This window comes from Uranotaenia lowii, chromosome 2, assembly GCF_029784155.1.
Source record: "Uranotaenia lowii strain MFRU-FL chromosome 2, ASM2978415v1, whole genome shotgun sequence".
NCBI lineage: Eukaryota > Metazoa > Arthropoda > Insecta > Diptera > Culicidae > Uranotaenia > Uranotaenia lowii.
Genome location: NC_073692.1, coordinates 252,186,354 through 252,209,194, shown reverse-complemented (window position 1 = coordinate 252,209,194; position 22,841 = coordinate 252,186,354). Strand labels below are relative to the sequence as shown.

At 36.6% G+C, this 22,841-nt stretch overlaps 1 protein-coding gene across 2 annotated transcripts in view; it reads right to left on the bottom strand.

Annotated features, from left to right (window-relative positions):
• Positions 1-22,841, bottom strand: part of LOC129749771 (tachykinins) — a 34,641-nt gene that overhangs the window by 6,921 nt on the left and 4,879 nt on the right. For both annotated transcript variants that reach the window (XR_008738159.1, XM_055744845.1), the window contains exon 2: positions 368-474. Coding sequence is in view for 1 of the 2 variants with exons in the window: in XM_055744845.1 (XP_055600820.1) it covers positions 368-460 (93 nt within the window). In the remaining variant the exon portion in view is untranslated. The remainder of the gene's footprint in view (positions 1-367; positions 475-22,841) is intronic.

Sequence of the window (22,841 nt, the reverse complement as noted above, 5' to 3'; positions counted from 1 at the left end):
AACGCGGCCTTCTTAAATAATTTGTCAAAAGCTAGCGTGATTATCCGTAGATGAGCCCTAACCCTAATAATCATTTTAAGAAACAGGCTACTTAGTTTTTCTAATTCTTGGGAATCAGTTTTCAACGGCGGTGCTACTTATTGTGGCTAGGGTTGCTAGTTTACAGTGTTATTTTAAAATTCAATGAATTGATGATTAAAATATTTTCAGAAAGAATCGCATAACTGATAACGCATAACAAAGTTTTGGATGATAAGTATAAAATACAAACAAATTATTGAATAACAAAATGAATGATAGAATTTAACGGAATAGTACATAAAAGAACAAGTAATAGTTCAAACTGGTCTAAAAAAATGCTACTCACCTCGGTTTCTGTTGACGTTGTGGCTTGCAGGGCGAAGAGAACGTGAACGTTTAACACAATTAAAAGTGTCGACTTGAGAATTAACCTGGCCATTTTGAGTTACTATTCTGAAAATATTTAGTAGAAAGAAAAACATTAGAAAAAATACTGGTTTCATTGAAAAAAAATCTATCATGAAACAAATCGGACAACGATTTGAAAACATGTAACTTCAAAGAAAGTCTTGATTTATAAAGAAACTTTTTACTCTTATTTTGAAAAACGAAAACACTAGCTATGAAACCTTAATAAAATGTAAATACCGGATTTTCCTTTGAGATACAGTCTCTATTCTATTGAACCGTCGACAATATCTTGACCCAAATGTGGAGGGCATCAAACAATGTCAAACAAAATAAAAACCTTCCTGCTAATTGATCCCACGTCAAACTGAAATAATCTGCTTTGAGAAGCTGCGAGTTGTTTCTTGAACCTAAATTCACACATTTTTCTATCACGAACTAATTGGCTTGTCAGATAAAAAATATGGAGGAACCAAAAACTTTTTTTTTACTTTTTCAGCTTTCATAACGTATCTATTGTTCGATCATAGTTTGTTGACATTTGCCTGAGAAACAGAGACTTGCGATTAATGCTATTAAACGGTTTATTCAGATTCAGATTTCAGATTCAGTTTCAGATTCAGATTTCAGATTTCAAATTCAGATTTCAGAATCAGATTTCAGATTTATGATATTCAGATTTCAGATTCAGATTCAGATTTCAGATTTCAAATTCAGATTTCAGAATCAGATTTCAGATTTAAGATATTCAGATTTCAGATTCAAATTTCAGATTCAGATTTCAGATCCAGATTTCAGATCCAGATTTCAGATTCAGATTTCAGATTCAGATTTCAGATTCAGATTCAGATTTCAGATTCAGATTTCAGATTCAGATTTCAGATTCAGATTTCAGATTCAGATTTCAGATTCAGACTTCAGATTCAGATTTCAGATTCAGATTTCAGATTCAGATTCAGATTTCAGATTCAGATTTCAGATTCAGATTTCAGATTCAGATTTCAGATTCAGATTTCAGATTCAGATTTCAGATTCAGATTTCAGATTCAGATTTCAGATTCAGATTTCAGATTCAGATTTCAGATTCAGATTTCAGATTCAGATTTCAGATTCAGATTTCAGATTCAGATTTCAGATTCAGATTTCAGATTCAGATTTCAGATTCAGATTTCAGATTCAGATTTCAGATTCAGATTTCAGATTCAGATTTCAGATTCAGATTTCAGATTCAGATTTCAGATTCAGATTTCAGATTCAGATTTCAGATTCAGATTTCAGATTCAGATTTCAGATTCAGATTTCAGATTCAGATTTCAGATTCAGATTTCAGATTCAGATTTCAGATTCAGATTTCAGATTCAGATTTCAGATTCATATTTCAGATTCAGATTTCAGATTCAGATTTCAGATTCAGATTTCAGATTCAGATTTCAGATTCAGATTTCAGATTCAGATTTCAGAATTCAGATTCAGATTTCAGATTCAAATTCAGATTTCATATTAAGTTTTAAGATTCATAATTCAGATTCAAATCTTAGATTTAAGATTCAGGTTCAAATTACAGAATCAGATTCAGATTGAGATTAAAAATTAAAAATGAAATATGTTGAATCCAAATCGATGAGTTTATTGTCTTTCAGCCTTCAATAGCAGTTATACAGTTGATTTTTAAGGTAAAAACTACAGTGGAATTCAAAGTGATGTTAAAAATTTCAACATTACTTTAAATTTCACTGTAGTTAATGCAAATGGAAAAATCCTTCTCAATCATCTAAAAGAATAATGTTACTGGATTGTAGTTAATCAAAAAGCCAGCTGAATGTGGCCTACACCAAAAGTTGCATCCGAAATCTCTGTTGTAAACAAAACGATTCCCCGACCAAGGCCATAAAATATAGAAAATTTCTTGGCGAAACTTTTCTCCAGATATGAACAAACTTAATTAGAAGGAGCAATTTTTCATTGCTGATCTCATCCGGCACAGCAGCTGGAGAACAGGAAACATAAAATGGGCCATCCCGAACATAGTTCTGGCTCTGTTATTGCTCTTATCATATCATATTGTAGTACTGTATACATTTTTCCGGACTGTTGCATTTGTCGACGCTAAGCCAAAGGCTGAGTGCACTCAACACGGAAAGGTGGTAAGGGAAGGATTGCCTATCTCAAATGAAGCCGGTAGGTATATCAACACGTTTTAATGACTTCATATATGTATCTGAGATATTATACTTATTTTGTTGTCAGGTGAAATGTTCTGATTTATTTAACGAGTCATTATTTCGAAGCTTTACTCCGTGCATTATCGTATGGAAAAGGGTAATAAGTTATCATGACGCCATGGTATTTCGATTTATTGTCGGCGTATTTTTCGGGTATTTTATCAGCTGCGATAAATCATACAAAGGCAAACGCATGACGTGGAAGCGGATATGACCTCAGTTGGAATAGTAATATTTTGGTCAGATTTTTTTTTCGTAGCCTAACCTATTTCATTCGTCAACGATGAAAGAAAACATTGGCACAGCTCGCTCAAGTTGGCAGAAACATTTACAAGCACTACCCGGGGGCATCTCACGAGAGTGTAGAAGATTAACGAGCACGTCGCTGAGAAAGGTGACACAGTCTGTTTAAATATGCAGAATCCTGATGGTCTGTTTTTTTTGTGTGTGTGTGTCCAGGAAAAGATAAAACAAACAGAAAAAAATTATTAACTGTAACAGAAAAAAATAACGGCATCAAACATTCTACCGAGCGTATTCAAACAGCTCACATCGCTCGGCCGTGTGTATTAGCATTGCATTCCGATGGATCGTCACGTATCAAATGTACGATTTATGTGACTATTTACAGATTATCTTTCGACTATCAGTTCGAAAACAATGTCCGACAAAGTGTAAAGCCATGTACAACATTTTCGGTGCGTGTGAATCCGGAACATTGAATTAACGTTTTAATGTTCAGGTCATTCTGTTTGCCCACCGTTTGGGCGTCGGTCATCCGTTGTAACATTCATTGAATAACAGCTATCGCAGCTGGGTAACGGAATTTCGAAAGTAATTGTTTGGTTTGTTAATGAAGTTATGGAACTGGTGTTTATTATTCACGTAAATAGTTCGAGTTATTTGATGAGATTTGCCTATGCTAAATGCACAAATGCCAAGTACATACAACTTTCAAAAACACTTTCAAACTTCAAAATTTAAATATTGGACTCTCCAAATACATAAGAAAACATGGATTACCATTTAAATAACCAATAAAACCAATAAAATCTAGTATTAATATTCTAGACTCTCTGGAGCCACTCCAGTTACACCAACCTCAAACCTAAGAAACAGCTTTGGAAATCAAAATATTAAATTTTAATTTATGTGACGTTGTTCACACAGAAAATTTTCGATAGGGCGGAATTGAGGGCTGTTGGGTGGGTTGGGATGTCCTTTTTGACAAAATCCACCCCGTTGTCCCGATGCTACTGTTGTACCTCTTTGCTGTAGTGGCAGCTTGCTAAATCTGGCCAAAACTTTACTAGTCCTATGTAGATCTAATGTACGGAAGAATACGTTATTTTAGGCTCTCCTCCTTGTACATCTTGGAGTCCATGGTCTTGTTTATCATAAAAACCGGGATTTTTCGTCCGCAGCTGCAAATACCTTGCCAGATCAAACACTTCCTTGCAAACTTATCGAATTTGAACTTGCCGAGGACATCACCCCGACCAGTGGCTTTATAAAAATTTTGGCTGCAACCTCAACCTCACGTTGCCTTAGGTCACACAAGTGATCCTAAGTGTAACGTTAAGTTCTCCTGAAATATTAATCCATATCTACACTGATGGACATAAGTATTCGACACTTTCAGTGTTCTATTGAAATTTTCGTTGATTTAACATATTCTCTTCTTCTTATGAAAGAATAATTGAGTATAGGAAATTTCATGCCCTTAGATAGAGTACATTTCCTAGAATCTATTCACACAAAAAAGTGCAATTATTACAAACTATTTAGAGTTACTGTAAATTTAAATAAATGCGATGAGTTAGCATGTGTCGGATAATTTTGTCCATCAGTGTATGTATGTACTCAAGCGTACAAACTTCCAAAAGAGGCAGCTAGCATGCTTTTAATGCTAAAACCGCCAACCTCCAGAAAAAGTACTATGTACAGGGTCCGGCAATTGAAGTGCTACATTGAAATAAACATAAATTGATCAAAACAACAACTTTTTCAAATTCATTCAATTTTTCTTGAAAACAAATTACTTTTTCAAAATTTACTGGTAAAGTTCGACTTGTTCGCCCTTGAGTTTAACCACTTGCCGCAGACGGTCGAGAAACGCATCGTATGAGGCCCGCAGGTGTTCTTGTGGTATTTTATCCCAGGCTGCCACGAGATATCGCTTCAGGACCTCCACACATTCATGTTTCTTAGAGCAGACTTCGGCCTCCAAAATACTCCAAACAGCGAAGTCCATAGGGTTCAGGTCTGGCGAACTCGCTGGCCACTCGGAGCTCGAAATGAACCCTGGAAAATGTTGCGCAATCCAAAATTGGGTTTTCTTCGCTTTGTGAGCCAGCGCCGAGTCCCCAATCCGGCACCCAATCCCTGGAACCAAAATGTGGACGTGCCCACGGTTCGAAGAGATTCTGTAGAACTAGTTCCCGATATGTATTTTGGTTGATCTCAACTCCTTCAGGGACAAAAACCAGCGGAGTCCGGCCATCACGGGTGATTCCGACCCAAACCATCACCGATGCTAGTTTCTGTCGCAGGGTGGGCGTCTGCAAGTCGGCATGGCTTCGTGATCTGTCTGGCAACCAAACTCTGCCGTTCTGCTTATTCACGAACTGCTGTACGATGAAGAATTTCTCGTCGGTAAATACGATATTTTTTCAACCTTCCTTCCGCGGCCCTCTTCAGCAGCGCCTTTGCTCTTTTTACCCGTTCTTGTTTCTGCTTCACCGTAAGGTCTTGAAGCTTTTGAATCTTGTAAGGCTTGGTCTGAAGTTTATTTTTCAGGATCCGACGGAGACTTCGATCCGATATGTTGAGATCCTCTGTCAATTTAGTGGCACTACGACGAGGATTTCTCTTAAGGCGCTTCTTGACGATCTTCGCCATGGCAGGTGTCACCACAGTAGGTCGGCGTCCCCCACCATACCGTTTTTGGCACTTCCGGTCTCCAGGTATCTTTTAACTGTACGGTATACAAAACTTCTGCACACACTTATATCGGACAGCTCACAAACTATGTCCCTCTGCCGTTTGCCAGCTAGGAACAAGACAACCACAGCGCTACGTTTCTTATCGAGATCCATTTTTTCCGGATAACACCTGAATACATAAGTAACACTTACATCCAATGATAGATAATACTTAGTGTAAACGAAGCGACGAGGGGTCATTCAATACTGTTTCGTGTGCAACGAAACTGTTGAAGTAATGCAGCAGTTCAATTGCCGAACCCTGTATGCCACAACCGAGATTCGATCTCATAACCTCGGGCTTAAAATACTTATGCCTAGATTCTCTGGAGCCACAACAAATATGTGTACATCAAATTAAAACTAGGGACAACATATCTTTTTTAAAAATTAAAAAATAGAATACTAGACTCTTTAGAGTCACTCCAGTATATCAACTGAAACATAAAAAACAGCTTCGGAAATCAAAACCAAATTATTTAGTTAGATGTCTTGTAGTGTTATAGGGGTATTTGCAGATGCAGTAATGATCAATTGTCAATTAGAAACGCCAAACAACTCTTCATATTTTAAATTATTTTCGATGCTAGTTTTAGATTCTCAGGCTTTAAATTTAAATCTTCAAAACCCATTTTTTTATGTGTGAGCAAGGAAACGCCCGCGGTGGTCGAACTTATTCAATGTTCCTTCTCCAGTGGACGCAAAACATTCTCATAACAATTTATTTTTTTCTTTTTTTCAACTTGTTTACAATTTACAATTAAAATCAGCAGAGGAACCGATATTTACCAAAAAATATTTTAGTTAGTTATTGCTTGAAACACCTTAAGTGTCCGGTAGAAGACAAGTTTCCCTTACGTTGTAAGGGACTTAAATCACGAAAGAACACAGAAGTGCACAAAAGTCTTCTTAACGGGATTTACTAAGTCACAAAAATAAAAAAAGTTACAAAAAGTGCATTGAGATGCTTTCTTTCTGGCTGGCTGCCTGTCTGGTTGAGCGGGTGCGCCTGCAGGTATGCTACAAAATCATATCACTAGGTTCTATGGAAGTAGGCTTTCCAGACGCCCTACTTTTTAAACCATTGTCCTACCGTCCTACTTTGAACCCAAAATGTCCTACTTTTTTACGGTAAGGACCATTATCTTGTTTATCGACTTTTTTACTTTGCGTTTTTTATTATTTCGATCCATTTTTGACGAAATCCTTTTTGGCGCTTCTCCATTTCAATACAAAACTATAATATTTCATCCAAAGTAAGGTATTTTTCTTTTACCGTGTCATAAAAACCCTTGTTTTGTTTATTTTTTCGTATGATTACTTTTCGGTCTAACGGGTAAAAAAAAACACCATTTTCACGATTTTTTTCTAGAGCTATCGTTCAAACAAATGTATTCAAATTTTTTGCATTATACAAAGCATTGTTAAAAGAACATTTAGAAATTTTTTCGTAGAAAAATATTGAAAAATGAGCCGGTGACGGAGCACTTTCGAGGATGCCTTTTAGAAAACAGGATTTGCGGTGGACACTGTATCTCAGCACAGAATCATCTGAAGTCAAAAAATCAGAGCAAAATATTTTTAATAGATGTTTTTCTAGACCCCAACGTTTTTATTTAACTTAAAAAAATTTTATGAAATTTTTGTGGCTGTTTGAAGTAAAAACACGATTTTTCACGAAAAAATCCGCTATTTTTTATCTGTAAAATCTCTCCAAAGTAAAAAAAAAAAAAACGTTGGGGTCTGGTATTTTATATGTAGAAAATATGTTCCAAATTTGAAAAGAATCGGAGAAGTAGTTTTCAAATGAAGATGTCCACGGACTTTAAAAATGTGCTTTCGAGAAAAACGCGTTTGAAGTTTCTGCTCTTGCTTTCTTGCAGTATTAGATAGGAGGAGATAAAGGCCTATAATTTCTACAGTTTTGCTTCAATTGACTTGAAAATTTGACACAACATTCTTGACATGTTTTACAATAAGAAAATAAAAAAAATAAAAAAAAATTAAAAAAAATAAAAAATAAAAAAAAAATAAAAAAAGAGTGGGGTGAGGGTTTTCATGTACGTGTGGATACGGCGATAATGTCCGCTTTTCGGTTATCTATCGGATTGTGGGAATGTCGTTTCGCGCGGCGCGAAGGGTCCAATTGGTAGAAGCAGTGTGAGAAGAAGAAGGCAGTGCCAATTTTAATAGCTCGTTTGATGGGTGTGTGTGAATATCTGTTCAAATTTTTGCGTACGTGATGTATCCAGAGGCGAATTCAGGGGCTTAATATATGCTGAAGAAGAAATGTGGATCGGCTTGCGCATTAAAATGTTGGCTTCATGTCGGAGCTGTTGTCCAGTGCAGAGAAGTGAAGACATACGGAAAATGTAGGAATCAGCCTGAAACTTGGTGAGATTGTTCTTGTTTGGTCACATTATATGATTTCATTTGGTTATGATTATTTAAATAAGAACGTTCAATCAGGTGCCATCTGACCAGGTATATACACGGATGCCGGAATACATGTAGTAAATGTATAACATTGAACATGTTAGGGGCCGTTCACTAATTACGTAAGCACGATTTTGGAAATTTTCAACCCTCCCTCCCCCCCTGGTAAGACAAAGTAAGATTTTTCAAAACCCCCCCTCCCCCCCTGGTAAGATCTTACGTTTTTTATTCCTTGAGAAATTTACACCTTATTTTCAAAAATAGCTTGAAAATATTAAAAATTTTACATACATGCTTCAAAGCAAAGCACTCTTCTTAAGTAAAGTAAAAAAACTGTATTTGAAAAGCACAATCTATACAAAACAACAGGTGAAATATCATAAACGATTAAAGAAAACATCATTCAAGACGTAGCATGTTTGGAGTAGCAATAATTTTCAATAAATTTCCACAATCGAATAAACAATACAAAATCTGAACTCCAATTTCAAAAAGAGAGATCAGGTTAGCACAAGGTGTTTTTTACCTGAAAATCTTAAAAATCTTAAAAAAAAATCATTCTGTACTACTAGAGATGGGGCAAAAATGTTTAACGACAATCAAGTTGTCAACTTACCTAAAAACTCAGACTTATTCAGCAGTAAGCGATATAGTTTTAGGATTTCTTGGTTATTCTTTTGTAAAATTTAGAGTTGGTCGTGTCTAACACTGAAAAAACTGTCTAGAAATGCATTATTTAAAGCGCGCCATATGAATTTTTAAAGATTTTTTCTGGATGAAGACATTTTCGAAATATGATGGATTCAAATCGTGGTGTCACAACGCGCCATTTTCCTTTTTGTTTCTATAAATTTCTCAATTAAAAAGATTTTTATGATGGAAAGCGAAAAGCGACGATCTTTTTTTAAAAATGTGATTTAGTATTTTTGATGGCATGTTCGTTTGAATTGGTTCTCTATGAATTTTATAGAACTTGCAATTGTTTTATTAATCAAATTCACTCAAAGATAAATAGCATAACATCAAAATTTACCAACAAATAGGTAAAGAGTTAAAAAAAACCTGAGTAATATAGTTTCGTATGGCTGTGGCTGTGATTAATTTTTAATGTAACATTTCTTACGTAAGATTTTTGGAAACCCCCCCCTACCCCCCTAGTAAGAGATCGTAAGGAAATGTGAAACCCCCCCACCCCCCCTATGTGCTTACGTAATTAGTGAACAGCCCCTTATACATTTTGGATTGGTTGAGTATCTGCTTGAATTGTTCGCCCAAATATAAATTCTTACATTCAAACATTATACATTCACTTCATAACAGATCACACGAAAAGCCATGGTGCCGAGTATGAAGTTTAGAGCTACTTAAATAATTCATATGAATCATGATACTGATCAAGCTTGGTTACAGCTAATGGTAAGCTCAGTGTGTCTTGAGGTAAGTTTGGTATAAAGGTGAGGTTATTGTGTTGTATAACTATTTCATTTAGTGATTATATTATATAAGAACGTTCAATCAGTTGCCAGCTGGGCAGATATCTACACGCATGCGGAATACCTGTCGAAGATTCTTAACATTGAGAATGTTTTGGATTTTATACGGTTGCGAAATTGTTTGCTCGTTCTACAAATAAGACATACACATATACGAAATTAATTCATTACATGACAGTTCACACGAAGCCATGGTGTCGGGTATGTGCTAATTTGCATGGAAGATTGGCCGAACTTATAATCTAAAGAATGCAATTTAGCGCAAATGTTGGCGAAACTGCGGTGAATCCATGCACCCATGGTGGATTATCTACATACATACATACATACATACAGAAAATAAAAAAAATAAAAAAATCTATTTTTTGAAAGTAGAGCTCCAGAGAGATACAGACAAGTTTTTGGATATATCTTTTTCAGTATCCGATTTTTTTTAATCTATCACGATTTTTTTTCTTCATAACGAGTTTTGTTACTTTTATCAGATTTTCTGATGTGAAAAATACAGTAAAACATAATTTAAACTTATTTCTGTTTGATCAATGATAAAAAAAAATGGAAAAATGGGCTCTTTAACACGTTCATCGCCACGCTCATTTTGGTAGTTTCACTAGCCAGGCCCAAAGAAATTCTCGGAGCGACAAAATAGAGAAAGAGAGCTCTCAGCTTTGCAACGTGTGGCTAAACTGAGCGGCTAACATGAGTAAGAGAGCGTCACACGTTTTTGATGTGACGGGGCCTCCCAAGAAATACACCCGTCACCCGAATATGGGTCCCATGGCACCGAACGTGTTAAGAACAATTATCCTGAGGATGCATTTTTATTGCTATTGAGTTTTTTTAAATGGATTTTGATGAACGTTTTCTTGTATTCGATATGGTGTGCGTCTCTGAAACACATTATAGGAATTCATTCACAAATTGATTCTTCAATTCTGGGATAACCTGGAAAACCTTCAAGATTCGTTTAAATGTAAATCGGTTTATTTTAGAATAAAAAACAGCATTTGTGTAGAAAAAAAAACCGTCACTGTATTACTGCAGGGATTTTTGTGGCTTCACATCGAATGCCGTATGAAGGTCCCACTCGAAACCATTTATGTTGAACACTCCCAAGGTACAATGAATACCTACTTGGCAAACGAGAATCGGCACTTAATTAGGCAATAATAATATTATTGTTTCTTTTTCACGCCCGGTATTAGCAAATTTCTCCATCAAACCGGGGTCGGGGCGGTTGGCAAAAAAAGCCATCAAAGAGCAGAACACATAATCGTATGCAAACAAGTGGGTGTCGGGTCGTTGTAGGGCCGGCTGTTAAATTCAATCATGGAAATCCTTTTAATCGAGAATCCACATTATTGAGGCAAACGACCTAAGCAAAAAACACGAGAATTAGGCGGTGAAAAAAGGCCGGGAAACCTTTAAAACTTTTCCAGGAAAGTGGGGTTGAGATTAGGAGATTCCTGATTTTTTTTTCAAAACTTATTTTAGTGTTTATATTTAAGATGTTCATAGAAAATGCTTTTAAAATTGATAAATCCATTTGGAAAATGAGGATAGTGAAACGCAGCTTTACATTTTCTTGGGGAAAGCACAGAATTAACATTATTCTAATGTAATCAGAGCTTTCACTCGGAAGCAATCGTAGTACTCTCGCATATTGTTAAGCAGTTGTTTGGATGCGGCTCCAGAGAGTACAAAATAAAGTGTTCCTCCAGTGTTTCATTAGGGCACTTGAAAGTGTCTGACTCAGCGTAGTGGATACAAAATATAACTTCTACTTGTACTTACCCACAATTTTGAAACTCGAATATTTGGATAGTGTTCATATAATTATGGTAAAAAATACCCTTTATCAATTGAGTTCATTATAGCAAACAATTCCAATAAATGTTTCGATATAACAACTGACTCACCATTTTCCTACAACAGTCAATTTCATTCAGCTATCAGCAGAACAGCATCCGCGTCAAAAAAGGGAAAACCTCTGATTTCATTACTCAACCGATTTGATTATAATAGGGATAAATAGCTATCAAGACAACACCGTTGTGAGATGAACGGCACAGAGCAATGTAAAAAAAAATGGAATGCTGCTTCCCCACAAACCGCAGAAGATAACTGGAGGGAAAAAAGTGCTAGCGTAAAAGCATCGAAGAGCCAAAATCGAATTATAAACAAACAAGATTTCCATCGATGGCTGACTTGCAACTCATTCAGGTATCCACCATTATTGCGCGCTTAGCTCGTTGAGCGGGATTTTTTTTGTACATATATCTTTGAAACACAAACTATTAGTTTTGATTAGAACTGAGTTATGAAGCCAGGTAGTATTTTGATGTTTAAGTACTTTCAGGTTTGATTGAGTAAAAACAAAAGTTAGTAAACTCGAGAATTCATATATTTCAGACTATTTAGTGTATATGCAAGTTTGAAAATCCTATGGGAGCTTGAAATTTGGTTCACAATCTCTAATGCAACTGACTGTTAATGTTGTGACTTAAACATAGAGATACATTTATGGTAGCGTTTCTCCGACGTAAGGCTTTAAAGTGTGAATTTAAAAATCGAATTTTTCAATCCTAAATTGACAATCTAAATCACTATTCTGAACACCATTTCCGTTTTTTCAACCAAGAATCTGATCATAATTTTTTAACTTCTTTAGATTTAACCAAGGGGTAAATTTAATTTACCTTAGTTTTAACTAGATTGATTAAGATAACAATTCGTTTGCCATTCAAATGGAATAACTAAATTTATTCGAGAGCATTCCTACTACCTACTGCATAGATCTGTCCAACACCTATGTAAGTCATCCGAGCGAGAGAGTTGTGAATAGATGGGGAAAAAATACTTTCCCTGGCGCTATACAATTACCAATGTTAGCAGACCGGAAATGAGGCGTCTGCATGCATGTTTGTAGTTAGTTTAACACCGTGTAGCTTGCTTCTTGCCATCTTGACACCATTATCAACTCCGTTACATAAATTCAGTGTAAAGTGTAACCCCACTCGCAACATAATGGCGAATGGTAGGTATATGTCCATCTGCTGACTGGGCTCTGGCAACAAGACCGTCCAGTAGAACGTTTTGTTTTTAATTTAAGTACCGTCAAACGGGGCATCATTTATCAGCGGGGTTAGATGAAATATTTGTGTACCACAGCACTGATATAATTTTTAATTTTATATAACGTTATCGAGTTATCTTTTAATGAATACAGAATGATGATGACATAATTTTTCAGATCTTAAGCTAGTATTTTGAAGTTTTTCATTTTTATTCAAAATTTAAAAAATCCAGCAACAAATGTACAAATTTTAACATTTTTCGATGCCTTGTAAAACTTTACCCAGTATGACGGATTGGCTTAATGATATCACTTAGAAACTTTTTACTGGCTTCATGATCCTTTTCCAACACTGTTGGTAAAAAAATGTTTTTCGAACAATCACCAAATTTTTTAAAATAAATATTTTTATAATTCATTTACCTGCCTGGAGTAAGATGCAACAAAATGCAAATCAAACAGACACCTTTTAAATCTCGTTTCGATATGCTTGAATATATTGTTTTGCATCACGCATTTGTCAGCATTGAAATTTCGTTCATCCAAACATTAATTTTTATGGTTTCAGCTAATATATTTTTTGTAGTATTTTTTACCCCTAAATGTATGCAATATACTTTAGAAAAAGTGTAAAAATTTGTTTCAACAGAACCAGAAATTACTACACTTGGTGTTTTTATACGTTATGGCTTTTATGGCATCAAAAACTTATCAAAAACTATACGTTTACATACGTTTTCATTGGATTTTTCATTAAAATCGAAGTTTGTTCAAAGTTACCCCTTTTTCTAAATATAGAGAAAATCGCATGTATTGAAAAAATCAAAAATAACTGAAGAAACCAATAATTTTTCTGACTACGTCAGTTTGATGTGGTTTGATTCCCCACTTTAGATGCATAAAGGGTATGATTATCTGTCGACGTGAGTATTTTGGAAGCCATTGAAGTTGAAAAATTTTGCATGTTGCCCCAATTGACGTTACCTAGAATAGAAATCTCCCTACTTAGGAACTCAGTTTGGACGCTAGAATGTTACTACTATTCCGAATGGGTGTGTTTTAAATGATACTTGGCCTTAAATACACAAGTTGTTCGAAGGCATTGTACTGCTCGCTCGTCCGCTGTGGTTTGGAGTACTAGATACAAGTCTGGGCACCAAACTCAGTCGGCGGTATGAAACTTCTCGAATCAGTCCAGAAGCAGTTTTTAAGGTACGCACTCCCTAATCTACCATGCTATGAACCTCAGAGACTTCCACCTTACCATGATCGATGTGGGATCCTGAACATCGAACCGATCGGCTCACGAATTATACTTCTTCGTCGCCTGTTTATATTCGACATTATATCCGGAAATATAGACAGTGCTAACCTCGTCGAAATGATACCGTATCATGTCCCATCTCGCTCTCTACGGAATTTTGAGCATCTAAGAACAATTAATTATGGAAGAAACGAATTTTTCAACCCATTTGATATATCGTGTAAATTGTTTAATCAAGTTTGTGTTTGTTTTGATTATAATATAAGTAAAGATAGTTTTAAGCATAGATTAAGAAATCAGTCTGAATGATATAAAATTGTCGAAGACCGTGAACAATAAATAAATAAAATAAATAAATTTCACTAAAATCTTCATAAGAAGTCGTTATGTTGCCAAGCTTTGAATAAGCTACCTAATCTAAAAAAAGTAACACTAATTGAAGATATAATATGGGTAAAAACTTGTCAGATTTCACTGTCAGGAAACTTTCAGTACCTACATATAAGAAATTGGTAGGATACATTCAGGCGTTTTGTTACACATGTACACTGGGAGATACAAAATATAGCCCAGATACCACTCTTTTTTTTTTTGCTTGGTGAAACTTGAATCATCGGCTACAGTCAAAATTTACTTCTACAATTTGTTTGAAATGTTCAACGGATAATTAAAGCATCAGTTTACTTTTTTCAATGACCCAATTTTTTTTTTTTTTTTTTTTTTTCTATTCATGAGCAGGGAAAAGCCCGCGGGAGTGTTCCTCCTTTTGAGGTCCTTCTCCAGTGGGCGCAAAACCTCCTCATCATTCTTTATTTTTTATGTTTTTTTTTCAATTTTTGTTTTTACAATAGGTGCATTCACTTCGTTTGTTAACACTTCTTTCAAAGTACATTCAAAATTTCACTTTTATAACACTTATAACAGTTTTTAGCGTTGCTCTCGGGTGAAGTTGATTGATGCCGGAAGGTGATGTTGATGGTTGGTGGCGGTGGTTGATAAGGGCGGTTGGTGGTGGCGGTCCGAGGAGGCGGTTGGTGGTGGCGGTCGGTGGTGGCGGTGGTAGTGGCGGAAACGAAATAAATTTAAACGGAATTGTAAAAATTTTGAATAGTTGGGATGGCTGTTGCCTATTCAAAACAGGCGAATGATGGGAGGTATATGTTCACATTGCTTCCAGCGAGACAGATCTCTGTAAAGGAAGCGCTTATTGGCTAGGACTCACTAATAGAAATCATCGGATTTCGGAACGTTAATTAAAATAACTTCCTAGTTTATTTCTTATGTGTCGTTTCAGCATGGCTTTGAACTTGTTTATATTCGTTTCATCCCTAAGGGCTCTAGGGAGATTGTTGTAAACGAGTTTACCGTAGTAGGGAAATGCTCTCCGAGTCATTTCAGTATTCGGTCGACTTATTGAGATGGTGGCTTGGGCACGAAGGGCATATTCGTGGCTTGGTTGTTCATATACAACATTGTGATGAGCACGTTGATCATTCAGATGCGAGTGGATGATCAAGATGGCTTGTAATTCTCTTAATGCTTTTATAGGTAGAGTTGAGTTCAATGCTTCAGAGTACAGCAGTCTTGAGGCGTACATTCTCGGTCGGTTGTAAATAGCTTTTAAGCAGCGGTTTTGAGCAGCTTGAAGCTTTTTCAAATGTGTCTCTGCTGACCCGCCCCAAAGAAACACCTGATACTGCAGCTTAGATTGGACGAATGCTTGGTACATTAACAGTAATTGTTTTCTTGGGACATATCTCTTCATTTTCCATAACAAGCCACATGTTGCGCTTACTTCTGTATGTAGTTTTTTAATGTGGTTGAACCATTTTAACTTGCTATCGATATTTAGTCCAAGATAAGTAAAGTTTTCCACTTTCTCGATTGGTACAGATTCAACCGTAAGCTCTTCATGTAGCTGTTGTGATCTATTGGACGCTGATACAATCATATATTTGGACTTCGTTAGGTTTAACGATAATAGGTTTTCATCAAAGTAATTACACAATACTTTTAAATCGTTACGCATGCTTTCCACTATTGAATCAGCATTCCTTCCGGAATAAAACAACGAAGTATCGTCAGCAAACAAACGAGGTTTACCGATAAGATTGAGGTTAGGCAAGTCGTTTATGTAAACAAGGAATAGCAGTGGACCCAGGTTACTGCCCTGAGGTATACCAACTCTCAATGATTGGTTACAGCTTTTAATTCCTTCTATAGATACGTACTGGCTTCTACCGGTGAGAAAACTCTTTATTATTTCCAATGGTGTACCTCTTATGCCGTAGAATGAAAGTTTTTCGAGTAATATTTCGTGGTCGATTGTATCAAAAGCTTTTTTCAGATCGAGAAAAAGAAGTCCTGCGGGGTTTTTCTGGTCTAAGGATTTGTAGACATCTAGGAAAAGCTCGTAGGTGGCTGTTGTCGTGCTAGATCCTTCTCGAAACCCATATTGACACTCATATAAAACGCGTTGGCTCTTGAAAAAACTTGTAATCCTAGTGACCAGCAACTGTTCTAGGATTTTGCTTAAAGCAGACAAAATTGAGATCGGTCGGTAGTTGTTTACGTCAACCTTAGATCCTGATTTGTGAATTGGTATAACTTTGGCAACCTTTAAACAGTCCGGATATTTTCCTGTGTATAGGCTTTCATTGAAAACATCTCGTATCAATTCAGAGAAAAATCGATAATGACTTTTAATGAAATGAGTGGGTATACCATCGGGTCCAGCGCATTTGTTAGGATCTAGATCTCGAATCTTTAAGATAATTTCTTGTTCGGTTGTTGGTTCCAAGAAGATCGAGTGACGCAGGTTTGAAAAGGTTCTAAATCGATTAGTATTTCGCTGGCTTGTGATAGTGGAGGCTAGTTGGGGGCCAATATTGCTAAAAAAAAGTGTTGAAGGTATCAGCAACAGTTTTCTCATGACTTGTGACATTACCGTTGACTACTAGTTTCAGCGGAGCAGTTTCTTTGGATCCGTTTCCAGTCAGGCTGTTCAGACACTTCCACATATTTTTGCTGTTGGAATTGTGGAACAGATTACTGTAGTAAGTTTTTTTTGCATTTTGTTTGCACAGATTGAATTTACAGATTTACTTTGAGGTACAAATATATGAAACAAGATACATAATAAAGATTATTTCTGAAAATGTATTAAAAGTAAGTTTCACCAATGCCAAAACATTGGTAAAGTGTCACAAATAAAATTAAAATTAAATGAAGAATAATGATTGTATGGACTATTTGAATAGAAAATTTGCAAGATTTTCAAGCGATTTAGAATAATCTTTTCCTCCTAAGGATTTCTAGCACCTTTTGATGATACCGGCGTTTGAGATCCAGTTGCCTGGCCACCAAGCGCGGATGATACTCCGCAGGCAGCGAATCACAAAGACTTTCTTTTTTCGCGTCGTCACCGCATATGTGCACAAAGTTTCGCAACCGTACTGCAATACGGATTTGACGTTGGAGTTGAAGATTCGCATTTTCATTCGTAGAATCTCCCAAACGCAAATTGTACTTTTGTGATCCGGGTTTCGATGTCTTCCTTGGTACCACCATCAGGCGTAATCTGACTACCAAGATACTAGAAGCACTCCACATTCTCAACCTGTTGCCCAACTATCACTAAATTGGAACGGTTTTTCTGTGTTGATTTCCATCGACTTGATCTTTCCGACATTGAGACCTGAGATGGACTAGTTTCTCTGGGACTCCTCATCGCCTTAGAAGCACCCAGATGTTTTCGTGGTTCAGTCGGTCAAAGGCTTTTTCGAAATTAACGAAAACCAGCAGAAGAGAGTTCTGGAATTCGTTGATTTATTCCAGTATTGTTTGTTTGTTGTGATGTGGTTCACACATGATCGTCCGGATCGGAATCCAGCTTGTTGCCATCGAAGTGTAACGTCGGTCTTCTCCTGGATTCTGTTTAGGATCCCTTTGCAGAGTACTTTTAAGAGTTGTACAGATCAACGTAATGCCACGCCAGTTACCGCACTCGGTCAGGTTTCCTCTCTTCGGGACCTTTCAATACGAGGATAGCCTGCATCCAGTCGGCCGTGAATGTTGCAGTATCCCAGATGTAAGCGAAAAGACGATGCAAGATTTGTGCTGACAAGGCAGCGTCGGTTTTGAGCATCTCAGCAGGAATGCAATCGATTCCAGGCGCTTTGTTGGATTTCATGTCTTTGATTGCCGCTACTATTTCAACTATTGAGGACGCTTCCTAGTTGACGCCATTAATGCGACTTACTGTTGGCGCTCCGAGCTTAAAAACGAACACACACATATAGGATCTCAGTGAAACTTCATGTTTCTTTGAAGAGATCTAAATTCTACTTAATACTAAAGCGTACATCTTTCAAGGATATAATGGTTAGGATCTTACTAATGCTAACACCACCAGCCCACAGAAAGAGTACTATGCATGCCTTGACCGAGATTCGATCTCATGACCTCTGACTTAAAAGACTTAAACGCTATCCTCTAGGCCACGATCGGCGCTTGTACTGATCTGTTCGATCTGTCAACAGCTGATCTGCTCGAACTTTCAGCGGCATTCTAGCATTGGTCCTTGCACCACTAAGGCGGCGAGAAATGTCATGGATGTCTCCAATGGCGGCGGTTTTTTCTCCCTCTTCGGCTAGGGAGTTTGTCCAGGCTCTCTTGTCTCGTCTAAAAGCTCGTTTAACTGCCTTTTCCAGCTCTGCATATCGTAAGCTGACGGCTGCATTGGCTGACCCGGTACCGGTACATGCGTGCTCAAATCAGACTTTCGCCTTTCTCCGATCGTCGACCATCCTCCAGGTTTCATCCGACATCCATTCACTTCTTTTTCTACAGACTCTACCGAGAGTACCATTGCAACGGGAGGCAGGCGACGTGGGTATAATCGAGGTGCTTAGCGGATGATTTTAATGAGCCACTCCGAAGAGATCATCTCCCGTTTGGTGCTTGCCCGGCTAAGAGACCTATCAATAGGGTGAGTGTATACGGTATGGCCCTTCATTACCGATCACCCTACCGTTCCTCAATCCGTTGACCCTAAACCAATTATCTCGGAAAAATTACCGGAGAGAACTAAGATTGGTTGGTTCCAAAAATATTAATTGAATAAGAAAAACAAGTTCCTTAGAATTTCTTCAACCCACCAACTTTCCCCGTACAAGTTTGCTAAGATCGCCATGTTGTTGTTGCCACAAAATTCTACAAACAGCTCTCCGTTTTCGCTCATCTGTCCTAGAACATGGCGCCCCATGATGCGCTCAAAGTCCTGATTATCGCAGCCAATCTTAGCGTTAAAGTCGCCTAAGTGGATTTGAATGTCACCCTGTGTTATGAAGGTCATAAGTTATCGGAAAACTGATTACAGCATTTCTTCGATTTGTCCAAACCAAATCACTTTTTCACGTTATTAAAGCATAGATTAAAATGTAATGAAAAGAAGAGATGTGTGGGCATATTTTTTAAATCACAGTATTTCGTTTCAGCATTCTGAAAGGAATGAAGCATGGAAGGTACAAAACACAGAGTAACATTTTGATTGGAATTTTACTGTATAGGTACTCAGAAGTTAAACTAGTCTTTTTTGACTCAAGTGGATTTATGTTCCAATTAGAAATGAATAATTTCAAAAACAAATCTTTTGTTCCATATTCTCGAGGAATGAGTTTCTTTTCATGCCGTTTAACCCTAATCTGCTCTTGGGTGTCAATATGACACTATTGGAAGTTTGGCGGCTTCTAACTTTCTTCGGGTACATCCAAATAATACATTTTCTTCGGGGACCCTCAATGAATTCTTGAAATCTCTAATTTCGCGTGATTACTTTTTTATGGACGCACCGTGACGCACTGTGTAAAGTATCGCAGCGCTAAAGTAATTACACCACTAGAATTGGTAAAAAATTACCTGAAGTTACCTTACTAGTGAATATAAACGGAAATCTTGCGTATATGTACTTAAAATCCCGTGCAAAGTTGAATTTAAGTGCAAGAAAGGCTGAAAAAATGCAAATTGACAAAAAGTTTTAAAAAAAACAGCTTCCTTTGAAAAATTGTCAAAAATTCTGTGTTTCGTATATTGAAAATAAAAAACGCAAAAATGTGCCAAATTACGTCAACTTTCCAATCCTCTTTTCAAAATTTATCTGGTATGATTTAAACTATTTTGACGATTCATTGATTGAAAAGTTCAGTATTTGCAAAAACGTGTAAGAAAGTACATTTTTTGTGGCCATGATCTTAAAAAATAAAAAAAAAATATACTTATGTCCAACGTATAGCTTCTAACTTCAGCTTTATTGGACACTAAGTGAATGTTTTTGAGCATTCCATACCTGATTTACTGCCTTTTTCCGAAGCATGTTTTTTTCGAATTTTTTTCTTAGACTTTGAATAACTGAAAACTGAAGTGTTGGAGGTGAATATTGTCTGAGAAACATATTTGAGCTACATTACAAGTTTTCCAAAACTATAAATCGGTTAAGAAACAATAGAGATATATCGGTTTTAGTCAGGAGACACTCCAGGAACTGTAACGGGTAAAAATTTCAGGGACGGATGAGGGTTAATATGTGCTGTCTTCTATAAAAGGGAAACTAAATCATAGTATACATGTTGGATTGAACATCCCTAGTTAAAATTATAATCCTCTATCAAATAAGAACCCGACCGACAGTGTTCTTTAGTTGTTGATCGGGATCGGTCCTACAGTAGCGTTAGGTGGAATAAAGTGAATTCCCTGTAAATCGCGTTCGTTGTCATTTCTATCCGAAAAGTGGTATTCGGTGTGGTTGTCTGCGGGTTTCTCGTGTGCTCCAGATCCCGGAATCTACATACATTCAGGCGCTTATTTTTGTCAGAAACAAATTGATTTCGAACAGCATTTAATGTTATGTCTGGAAGATTTTCAAATGCTCTAGTGGGAAACCTGAACACCTACTCAATTCTCAATCTTAAACTCTGATTTTGAATTCCAATGCCAAACATTTCGGGTGACGTACATCCATTCCTATCCGAGATCAGTCGTTGTTATACGTCATTTGAGTAGCTGAAGTGAATAGTGGCGAAACGTATGATTCGTCTCTCTGAATGTTGAACGCCGTAGCACGTGTTGCAAAAAAAAAACCGAGATGTCTTGTTCTTATACTGTTAACAGAGGCAATACAGTGGGGAGCACACAACGAGCATTTGGTGTTCGTTAAGGAGTTTGCACTGGCTGTATCATGTTCGACAGAATAAGACCGAATGGTCGGAACGCTTATTCTCAAAACAGCAAGGTAATTACTATGTAAATGCCATTACCTTTTTTGATGATTAAGCCGTTGGTTTTCTTGTTCTTCCTTTTGAAAATAACTATGGATTCACGTAAGTGTTAACAAGTTTATACGCAAATGTAATTTGTCAGTTTGATTTGATTTTTCTCTTCATTTGTTTCCTTTTTTACTCGGATTTCCCTCAGGTAAAGCAAACAGTTTTTTTCTCAACCTCATTGAATATACATATCACTTTACTGCCGTGCTTCTACAAACAATGAAGGCAAATATATACACGCGCATTATTCCTACGAGCTCGGAAGACAGCTCAACCGCTGTTTTAAGCTCCTTCTTCATTGATAATCTACTTCGCCTGACAGCTGATTCTTTTTTCCATGTTTCAACGGACAGCGTACCGCAACAAGTGTATGATGTTGATATATGATAAATAAATAATTCGTTACCGGTTTGGGATAATTTTCTTATTCATGGCTCGGGTGGATTTCAAAGTCGCGCTGCATTTGAACTTCATTCTGTGAAGTTATGCATTCCGGATACCTAAATATTTTTCGTCTGTGTTTTCTATGAATCACTTAGGATTAGTAATAAAAGCTAAAGCAATAGTTTTTTTTTATTGATACATTCAAATTCTCTTCCGTCAATCATAAACAAAAAAGCAAAGGTTGGTCTAAAACAATCTTCTGCTTAAACTGTTTTCGGTTTCTACTACACTATCTGGAGCCATCGCCTCTGAAGTTAGAATAAGATTATGAGATGCGATAAATTTTGTTAAGAAAGGGGTTAAGAAAGTTTTTTTTTTTTTGTTCTTTCTATTTTGATATTAACGTTATTCAACATCATTTGATGCTTCATGCTGTTGTTACTATTTGGTAACAGAGGTGTAAAACTGACAAAGTTTCATCGATTCAATCTCATATGAAACGTTATAATTACCCCTGAATTTATGCATCTCAACTCCAACTCTCGCGGAGAAAATGTCTACATAATTTTGTTAAAATGGTATGTTCAATTAGTTTGTTAAATAGCCACTGCTCCTATTCAGCTATTGAATAGGAACTTCTTGACAGTCTTAAAACTTTCTCTATACGCCACATTTCACGGTGTGTATGAAGATATCCATGAAGCTATATGAATAATAAATTGTCTCTTTAAGATCACTACACTAACAGTTAAGCAAACCAAGCTACATGAAAACAATGCAAGGAACAGTATTTTTATTATATATAGTTTTCTTTTTGTTGAGAAATATATGAAACAATCTACTATTTTTGTCACTCTCTGGAGCCACTACTTTTTGTCAAGCGAAGCGGTAGAGGGGTTTTTCATCAGCTTAAAAACAAATTCACGTTACTAAATATTTTCAAAAAATAGTTATAACCAATTTATCTACTAGGAAACTTTATTTATACTATGTGTATCAATTTTGCTTGCTGCAAGGCTGAATTGTTTAACCAGATGTTCTACCTTTCCGGTTCCTGTCCATGTGTTCTCCGCATTCAAACTTTCTTTGCGGCTGCATTGGGTGTCCAGAACACACGACATGGAAAGGTACACCCTCAGGATGCTATAAAAACAGCAACGGATTTCCGAATAAAAAGTTTCCAATCGAGAGCCCAAGAAGCGGAACCGGCCGATTGTGTGTGTTATGAATA